Source organism: Rhyacophila brunnea, unplaced genomic scaffold (assembly GCF_057557595.1).
Source record: "Rhyacophila brunnea isolate RB1 unplaced genomic scaffold, BYU_Rbru_1.0 scaffold_20, whole genome shotgun sequence".
NCBI classification, from domain to species: Eukaryota; Metazoa; Arthropoda; class Insecta; order Trichoptera; family Rhyacophilidae; genus Rhyacophila; species Rhyacophila brunnea.
Window position 1 is genome coordinate 10565555 of NW_028232860.1, and position 10752 is coordinate 10576306.

General features: G+C 33.6%; 1 protein-coding gene across 2 annotated transcripts; it reads right to left on the reverse strand.

The window, feature by feature from the left end:
* Positions 1 to 3023: 3023 nt before the first annotated feature.
* On the reverse strand, positions 3024 to 10172 carry LOC147071172 (DNA repair protein XRCC4). 2 transcript variants are annotated; one of them, XM_085948034.1, is made up of 3 exons: positions 10042 to 10172; positions 5771 to 6408; positions 3024 to 4927 (listed from the first exon to the last, which is right to left on the reverse strand). In XM_085948034.1, the coding sequence occupies exons 2-3, from the start codon at positions 6402 to 6404 to the stop codon at positions 4845 to 4847; spliced, it is 717 nt and encodes a 238-aa protein (XP_085804160.1). In that variant the 5' UTR covers positions 6405 to 6408; positions 10042 to 10172; the 3' UTR covers positions 3024 to 4844. The 2 variants fall into 2 exon arrangements, with proteins under 2 accessions (XP_085804160.1, XP_085804161.1); XM_085948035.1 differs by having other exon boundaries at positions 10009 to 10172.
* Between the last annotated feature and the right edge of the window lie 580 nt (positions 10173 to 10752).

The following is a 10752-nucleotide window of genomic DNA, read 5'->3' on the forward strand; positions in this document are numbered from 1 at the left end:
TTGGGTTTTAAAAATCAATTAAACCCTGTCTAAACCAAACCATAATAGTATTGGTATATTTTAGGCGATATGACAAAATTGTGCACATTTTTTCATTCTTACTTATTTGTTTTCGTTAGATTAAAAATACATATTACACATATTGTTGTTCATTTTTTTAATTCAACAAGCTATGCCTAAACCAAACTATAATAGATAAAAATTATTATTCTATCTATAAAATATCCAAATTTATGTATGATTTAATTGCATAATTTTAGATATTTTATAGATATACGAGTATGTTTTGAATATTATCTATTATGGCTTGGTTTTCGCATGGTTTAATTGAATTTTAAAAACTAACCAACACCATCTGTAAAATGTAGTCTTATTTCAATGAAAACAAGTATGTATGACTGACAAAGTTTAGTGTGCACTATTTATGGCGGATCTTAACAGCCTATCTCCCTTCCCTTCGCCACTGACTGCCATAGAGTATGAAATGCACTTTTTGACAAAAGCTTCTATTGTAAACATGTAAACAAACTGATGTTTTATAAGTTTTAAAATTATCATCATATCCTACTTGTATTTGTAAACTAATATAATTCCATGGCTCATTGGGTGCTGAGCCCGCGACTGGCGCGTTTGAGTTACCTGGTCAATCAATATAATTAACGTGTTATTTAAATGTGCTAATTAAAAATTAATTAACAGCTCAGCAGTGAATCTATTAATAAAGGTTTACAAAAATTTCTAGTTATATTTGTACATATTAAATTACTTGTAATGATATATCACTGTTTAATGTGTAATAAATTAATAGTAAATAATTATATCAAAATGTTACTTTGGCGAATAGCTGCCTTTTTGCTTATGAAGGCAGTATAGCGTCATGGGTCCCAGGTTCGAATCCTGGGTCTGGCAAGTACACATATTGTTTTTCAATTTGTGTATGAGTCAGAGTATGTACCTAATAGGTTGAGCAAGTGGCTGACATCCATTTTTCGTAAAAACAAAATCTGTTAATACAAACCTCCACTCTGTGGCCCATATGATCCTATTAGGATCGGACATGGTCGAAAGAATAAAAATATTGAAATCTCTAACTAAATATGTAGTTTATAGCCCGGGCCTTCGAATAATTTCTCTTTCACTCATCGGACATTGCATACATCATCATCCGGGCGCCCCCACTATCAAGCGCTCCTACTACAGCACGCAGACGTTATCACGTTAACGGCAGATAAGGGGAAGGCAATGTTTGGCCTTCAGTTATCAATTAGAATTGAGTCGAGCTTGGCTTCGTCAAGAGATCTAATTCATCTAGTTCATTACAGTAGTCTTGCTTGCACTCTGAAAACAGATAAATGCGGTTAGCCGCAAGCCCTATCAGAGTGAAGTGAGCTATTTGATTGAACTAGGTACACGGTTTGACTATGCCGTAGTTTCTGTATAAATTACCCCGCAAACTTATTATACTTGCGTTGTATCAAATTATTGTAATGTAAAGAGTCAAGAGATAAAATATACACACTTCGTCAAACCCACGACTCATGATTATAAATAAGAGGGAAGGAAGGAAGAAGATTTCCACCCCTTACAAGTTTAAAATTATATTTAAAATATTGAATCTATTGAGAATTATTGTCAAATAGTTTTTTGTATCCCATCGTATCAAGGAATTTTATTTTTAAACGGGAGGGGGGCTTATAATGTGAATATGACCATACTATATTATAAAAAATAAGGACATTGTAAAATGAAAGACCATGGTAGGGTATAATTATAACTCATATTTAATAAGTAGATGTCACAGAATAAGATCCATCTTTTGGAAATACAAAGGTCTCAAAGACTTAATATCAAACAGTTCATAACAACAGAATATAATCTAAAATAAAAAAAATATGTAAATAATACAAAATGATAAGTTATTTTTATCATTATCAAGGTGTAAACAAAATAATATTTATTTTATTAAATTTAACAGGAAGCTTCATCCATAGAAACAAAAAATCGCAGTTTCAAGACACATTTTCCTGTATAATATGATTATTTTAAAGTTATATAAGTGTGTTTGAAGCGTCAATTACATTGAGCTTCTTTACGAGCTGTTTATTGGCGAATTTAAAAACGGGCGATTCAGCTACTGCGATTTGATGATTACACACTAAACTTTCCATTCGCTGAGAAGCCACAAGCCAGCGACTATTTTGACAGAACAGGTACTGCGCAGACGCAGTAGGCCCACACGCCAGCGTGTAGCGTGTAAAGTTGACCGGCTTTCAACTTTTCTCGGTAGAGTGTTTACAACCTGCTTATTAGCTTATTCGATGATTACACTGAGCGACTTTACAGGCAGATTGTAAATTCGCCAATAAACAGCTCGTAAAGAAGCTCAATGTAATTGAGGCTTAAGTTATGAAAAGTTTGCATTGAATTATTGAATAAAAAAATCGGGTTTTTATAACTGCTATTAATCATAATAGTATTACACAACTAGCAATTAGATCACTCTTACCTCTGAGCTGTCATATTGAGAAAAAAAAAGTATCTTAACTTTTTAATATTACAAAAATACAATATTTTCTTGAAAAACAATAATCATGACCATTATACTAAATTTATAAAGTCATACAGGATGACTGTTTATCAAAATTTCAGACTATAAACATTAATTAGGTACAGAAAGTTTTATCTAATTTCACGGTACATATTTATTTCATTATTATGCATTTAAAATTAACTCATGTTATTGATCACATTACGTCACATTGACTCGAAAAAACTGTCAATTTATTAACCTCAGTCACAACAGTGTATTATTAATAAATATGATATATTATGACATTGCCATGATCTCTTTGGATCAGAACTATTTCCTCGTGTCAGGCTTATCAAGCACCATCAGCAAGGGGTGAGACAAATCAATGCGTTCCCCAGATACACAGACATTTTCAGTGATAAGCTGTGTATTTTGTTTTTGAAATATTATTTTATTGTTCAACATTGTTCATCTTTTTATTTTTTTTTTCTTTAATCTTCTGAGAGTAATATTTGCCATGTACATACATAATAGATTGTATTTTTTTTTATTGTGTTAACTGTCAATTCATGGTGTAAATGCATTATATTATTGATTTAATTTAATAAAATGCAATTTTTTTGAAGTACTTTTTTCACTTCTAATCAATAACTGGACGGTTTCGTCCGCCTCAGAAGGACATTTTCAACTGAGTAATCTTTACAAAACAGGCATCTATCAAAATAATAAATTCAAAAGGTGATAAATGTTTCTAATGCCCTGGCACACTCCCTCTTAACACAGTAGAACCTCAATTATCCGAATTAATATATGATTCGACAGTTTAGTATGATTATAAGAATTACTCTTTTCATTTAATTTTAAATGATGTATGATGGAGTAATGTGAAAATATTAAATATTACTAAAAATGATTTTTATTTGAGTTTTTCCAATATCCAGAATTATCATTATCCGGACTATCTTCAATCCCAATCAATCCGGATAACTGTGATTTTTATGTAATATGTAACCTAGTAAATGCAGTACATAATAATTACAAAATATAAATTTTTAATTTGTCTTAAAATCAAACAATAAATTCTAAAACTAAATACCTATATCAATTTTTCTATCACTGGATCATCACTCGAGCATTTATATTATTATATCAGTGGTGAAGAGAGCAGAGGTAAACAATCAGGTGCCATATAACAGTCGAAAATTAAGAAGTTCAGACCTAATTCTGAAAAATCTGTAGGAAATATGTGTAAGTCCAGGGGCGGGTCTAACGGTAAGCAGCCGCGTGGGGCCCCGAGATCTTGGAATGTCTTACAGACGGATTTTGATAATTTCTGTGATTGGGTTCAGTTCATCATTTACTTTATTATGGTCTCACTACTAAACAGTGGAATGCAAACAATTGAAAGGATCTTCTCCTACTGAAGTAATTAGAAAATTTCATCAATAATTTCCGAGAAGAATATGAAAAAGTTGAAAAAAAGGCAAGTGATTTATCAGGATTATGTCTTACAGGTTGGGAGAAATAAGCTGTGTCAATTATGTGATATGTCCATTGGTTGAATGTCTTTCGAAGTTTAAATTTACTCTCCTGAATAACTTAGAAAAACGGACATATTGTGTTTTGCCATCTTACTACAGAATTAACTGGGGCAAAATTAGACTATAATTATTTTCAGAGATGTTTAATCACCCATTGCAACTGACTCAATTTGTATAGGCATGTTTATATACTCAACGCAGTGCAGTGTAAGGGATTATTGTAAACAAGGTTTCACTTCTACCGCTACAATAATATCATTGGGTCTCATGTGCTGTTGAAATGAAAGAATAAAAAAAATATATGCATGCACTGCAGATAAAGTATTCCTAGTGATATTTTCATGTATTATTGAAATGGCAATCCGCTCTGTGTTCATTAAATTTATTCAAAAAATTCACCATCAATGAATTGATTAAATGCTTGCAAATTATTCATTCCTTTTAGATTGGCGTCAGTGTGTAGATAATCAATATTCTATAATAGTTCTTTATCCAAACTATATTTACTATTTCTGTTTATAAAATGTAACTATTTCACAGCGGATATCAGTTTGTTTCAATTTTGTTATCTATCCGAAAATCTAGTGAAAACGAGGGCTTATTTAAATAAGTATGTACTACTTACTAAGCATATAGCCCTAATTCATGTGCGCCATTAGACATTATGTTAAATGATTGTAATTAAAAATATATTATTTTTTCAAGACGAGCATTAAATAATATTGTTCACCACCGACATAATTTGTACATACTTATTATAAAGACTTATAATATTATCCACTGTCAGAATCAGAAATTTCTAGAAGAGCAGTTTCCTTTTTTCTCAGCACCGGCATCGTTTTAAATGTTTTACCACCTGAAAGCAAACAAAACCAAAATAAAGCATTAGTGCATCAAATAAAATGTGTTCAGAGCTGCTGTCTAAGCATTAAATCAATACATAATACAGATCTTTAAATTGAATTAAATAAGTGTATACATAGTTCTTAATCAACATAAGTCAATATGATTCAACCAGTTTCGTTGAAAGGAGTGATGTGATGGCCTGCATCCATGAATGAACTGACAACACTTGTAGATGATACAAGAAGTCTTTCTATACATATTTCCATAAAAAGAGAGAGGATTAAGTTGTCACTTTGCAGATGCCGCTTTACCAACGAATTACCGTAAAAATTCTGCTTTTTAATCAAACATGATTATTAAAGATGTTGAAGAAAATCAAAGACTTGGAATATGAAAGCCCATTCTGCCCTTATAGACTGATCAGCAGATTTAGCACGATGGTCGAATTTTAACAGATATCTTAACACTGGTATCTCCCATGCTGACTGTGGGCTGCCGTTTTATTAGTGTACCTGGTCCTTTAAGGACAATGGCTTCTGAAATTCACCAAAATGATAAGTGACAAAACTATTTGGCAGACAGTTAACCTTGATGGATTTATCAAAAGCACTTTCTCATCTCTCATCACAAGGAATGAACATCCTATTTCAAATTGTTTGTGACGAAGAATGCATCTATTTTTGTAATGGAAATATGATTTTGAAATAAACTAATAATTGGAACCGATATCATTGAAATTGCATGAAATACTTTCCAGGACTGTAGTGACATTTTAGTTTCGTACAAAACTATCTTCTAATGTAATTTTTATCAAATACCCATTAATTTTATAAAAACATTGAATATCATTTACCTGTCCTGATTTCTTTAAGAAATTCTTCTATAACCTTTATCTTCTGTTTCTTCGAATTCAAAATGGTAGTAAATTTTTCAAACAGCTCTTCCTCCATTTTATTTTTTAATTCTGTGTAGTTCTTGAACTTATCTACGAGACCCATTAAATCATTTGACAGATTTACGGCTTCCTCTTCTTTTAATGCTAATTTGTCTTCTGTCGATTGGTTGATGGTTAGCAGTGTATCAACAAGTAGTTCCATTCCGCCTTTACACTTAGCATCCGTGAGGTTTATGGTACCGTGGATTACTTTAAGGTTTTTTTCCACATTCACAACCTTCTCCCAGAAAAATTTATCATTTTCCAGTCTATATATGAACTCTACCGAACCGATATTATTCGATAAGGCTTTCTTTGCACTCATCATATATTCTTCTTTACTAATGCATAAATTAGAAAAGAAATAACTAATTTCATTTTCGGTAAGTCTGCCATTCCAATGTCCATCGTTGCAAATTATTTTTACTTCAATATTATCACTATTCCATTTTGATATAATATAAATAATTTCCTCCTTAGTGTCAACTTTTACTTTCGCCACAGTAGTAACGATCTCTTGTGATTGTGATCCTTCCATTTTATGTTGATTCATTTTCCTTTAAAAAGAAGAACATCTTATTTAGTATTCCTATCAATGACGGTTTTAATATATCACAGATAGACATGCATCGTTCGCAAACAACCGAATTATAATATGGCGGGCTCAATACTAAGTGGTTTAAATAACATAAACGTAGGGTAAAGAGGTCTCAAAGGGTACATTGCCCTGCTAAGTAAGAAGACTGTGATTTTAGGCATTCCGCTCGCAAGAATACTCAAAAAAACGAGACAAATTAAAATTCCAGCCAGTATATAGCTAATGTATTGTAATGGAGGCTCGCTCACGGCAATACTGGAATCTCTCAATTTCAAAATGTTTGCTACTAAACCGAAGAGACGCGACCTGCTAGTCTCCCAGTCTCTCAGGTTCCAATCTCTCATAAAACAGTGGTGCCAATATCAGTAAATTCGATGAAAAATCTTATATTCTTATCAAAATTGGTAGTACTGAACTGAATGGACAAGCAACAACAAGTCAAGGCGTCAAAAGGTAAATTAAAATTTGTGACAGAAGTTGAGAAATACTCCTGCCTGTATAGTTACAGGCTGCCAGAATATTCCCGTAAAGATGTTACGGAAAAAGCTTAGAATGAAGTAGGAAAGACAATGGGTTCGACAGTTTGATGTTATGAGATTATTATTGCAAGTGGGTTTCAGTAGCGCCGTGTGCGAAGCATCAATCATTGGCCAGTTTATGAGTTCCATAAGCGACCGGTTTGTCAGATTTTAGTTTCTCCATGAGCGAAAACCCTTAGTTTTGGTGAAATGAGATCCCATGTTTTAAATTACCTTTTCTCATGTAAAATTATTGGATTGTTTTTACATAATCTCTAAATATACACTGTCTATTTGGAGATTATGCCAAAACAATCCAATAATATTATAAGGAAAAGGGTAGTTTAAAACCTGGGTTCTCATTTCATTCATTCATTTCGACCATATCCGACCCTAATATGATCACATGGGCCTCCACAGAGTGGAGGTTTGTATTAACAGATTTTTGTTTTTATGAGAAATGGATGTCAGCCACTTAAAAAACTTACAAAAAGCGATAAGTCCACATTTGGTCAAAATTGGGAAATAAATATGCACATATTCTTTGTATAATTTTACACAATATGTATTGATCTATAAATTCCAAAACGCGACATAACCCTACGAAAAAAAATATTTTAAGTCTCGATTTATTATAAAAAGCGCCAAGTCCGTTTTTCATAATATTTAAAGCTTGGTTGATTTCCCGCGTGTTTATGTCAACCAATAAGGGAACGTACAATATTGAAAAGGGCGTCTCCCATGCTGTAGCATCTGGTAAACTTATGACAGTGCCACGGAAATATGTGCCTTATGCGGGATAAATTAAAAAGTGAAGTACAAGTAGCACTAAGTCCAATTTTATTTTGCCTATATTTATTACATTTAAGAGTTTATCGGCTGAAAAAAATTGCCATTTGGTTCTAATTTCGACATAGAATACAATGGAAAAAAAATCTCATGTTAAAACAAATAATTGAAGCTAGAAACATAAAAACGTTGTTTCCCGAAAATATTGAATTGTGGACTTGTCGCTTTTGGACCCACGACGCTATAGGCCGACGCTTAAGTCGTGCGGCCATCGTGGGCTCACCAAAACTAAAAAAACTGTCTTTTTACTTAGCAGGGCAGGGTAGGAGATATTCAACATCTCTGATAGAGTGAATCCCGCCGATCTGTGATGAAGAACCGTCATGATTGGTAGTGTAATGGTTAGCACTCTGGACGCACCATTATGCCGCTCTGAATCCAAATCTCAGTGGAACATGTCTTCTTATTGTACGATTTTAAAATATTTGTATAGTTAAAATTTAAGACAGCAGAAGGTCTCGAATATGAATCCTTCTTATTACCTGATGCGTATGCTAGCTAATATCTCAGCCATCAGGAGGGTAACAATTTTTATATATTACTAGCTGAAGTACCCGGCTTCGCACAGGGTCGCTTCGTGGTTATATTTATCTTAGATATTTAAAAAAATAATAAGAGGTAATTATTTTTTTAATATTAAAATATCTTTTTAATACAATATGGCAATATGAAAATAATTCTAATAGGACTAAAGGTCAAACAAAAGACCACTAAATTAAAATTGAATCCAAAATATGCAAACGTTATCAATGTTATTAATATGTAGTAAAAAAAGATCTTAATTGGATGGAACAAACAAACGACAAACTTTGTATTTTATATAATACTAATTTGGTTGTACTAATTTAGAAACCTTCGCAGGTGTGCGCACAACAACTGACAAAAGTTTCATCGTAATCGGATGAATGGTATAGGAACGCATACGAATAGAAGATGATGATTTTCTAATTCAGAAATCTTCGTGGGCATACGCACGACAACTCACCAAAGTTTCATTGCAATCGGATGAATGGTATAGGAATGCAAACGAATAGAAGAAGAAGATGATTTTCTAATTCAGAAATCTTCGTGGACATGTGCACGACAACTCACCAAAGTTTCATTGCGAATAGAAGAAGATAAAATAGAAGATGAAGAAGAATATGATTGTACTAATTCAGAAACCTTCGCGGGTGTTGGCACAATTACTGATGAAAGTTTTATTGCAGTCGGATGAATGGAATAGGAACGCATACGAATAGAAGAATATAGAATAGAAGAAGAAGATGGTTGTACTAATTCAGGTGTACCACAACAACTGACGAAGGTTTCATAGCAATCGGATGAATGGTATAGGAACCATACGAATAAAAGAAGATATAATGAAGAAGAAGAAGATGGTTGTACTAATTCAGAAACCTTCGCGGGTGTTGGCACAACCACTAACGAAAGTTTCATCGTAATCGGATGAATGGTATAGGGACCGTACGAATAAAAGAAGATAGAATGAAGAAGAAGAAGATGGTTGTACTAATTCAGAAACCTTTGCGGGTGTTACCACAACAACTGACGAAGGTTTCATCGCAATCGGATGAATGGTATAGGAACCATACGAATAAAAAAAGATATAATGAAGAAGAAGAAGAAGGTAGTTTTCTGATTTAGAAACCTTTGCGGGTGTACGTACAATAACTGATGAAAATTTCGTCGCAATCGGATGAATGGTATAGGAACCATACTAATAAAAGAAAATAGAATGAAGAAGAAGAAGAAGATGATGATTTTTTTAATTCAGAAACCTTCGCGGGTGTGCATACAACCACTTACCAAAATTTCATCGCAATCGGATGAGTGATATAGGAACGCATACGGGACAGACAGACAGACATTCATTTTTATATATAAGATATAGCCTATACTCTTCGCGCAAGTGCAAGCAATAAGTTGACAAAGTTTTATCGCAATCGGATGAACGGTTTGGCAGCGCATAAAATACGAACAAACAAACAAACGAAACAAACAAATAAATATTGATTTTTATATATTAGATTGTAGAAGCAAACCAATTAATTATTGATGAATTTTATTACCATCATTTAATGCACCAATTATATATCATGAATAACAAACACAATTTGTTTTATAAAACTATTGTATTAAAGCAATCGTACACTAATAAACGTAGAGAAAATAAACTACGATAGTACAGTTACCCAACAAAACAACCGCTGGAAATCGTTTCTCACCGTTCGGTTTTTCAATTCCCGGTCCAAGTAAAATTATTTGCAGTCTGTATTCTTGAACATTCGATTTATTCTAAGCAAAAACTATTTTCGTATTCATTTGGGTATGTTTACGTCAAATTTTGATTTTTGACAGCTACATAGTGTTGCCATATTTTGAAAGTGGAATTATAGTACAGTGCCAATATAGTACGCGTTGAGTGACCAATAATTTTCTGCATTTTCAAAAAATTAAACGCTTGTAATCAACGGCTGGTCGGCCCCAAGTGAACACATTGGCGCCAGTAGATGTGTTCATAGCAAAAGTTGGGAAATGCCAAACTGCCAGCAAGTCCCATATGCTGGCCTCCCCGCGGCGACTTCCGGGCAATGCAGCGTAAGCTGTAGCTAACAGCAGGGGGCGAAGGGTGAGTGACCGGCGCCATAAAACTGGCCCTCTGGCTAAGGGAAGGAAATCCCCGACAGAAAAACCTGGTCGAGCCGACCTTCAGGGCCCTCGTGGCTCAGGCCTTGGGAGCGCTGGGCTAATCACCTTGCCTCCTTAAACGAAACAGATTAATAAAACACCTACACAGCAGCCTCGGACGACAACCGGTTCTGTAAAACGACGACCTTGCATGGAAATGGACAATGAAACAGCTAGAGTAATCCTCTCTAACAACTCGAGTATGCGCATTGGGACATATAATGTTCGCACCCTGCGTACCCCCGGAA

Coding starts and splice junctions, on each gene's coding strand:
- LOC147071172 (XM_085948034.1), bottom strand. CDS start 6,404: ATGAATCAACATAAAATGGAAGGATCACAATCACAAGAGATCGTTACT. Junction 4,928..5,770: donor TCTTAAAGAAATCAGGACAG/GTAAATGATATT, acceptor GTTTGCTTTCAG/GTGGTAAAACATTTAAAACG.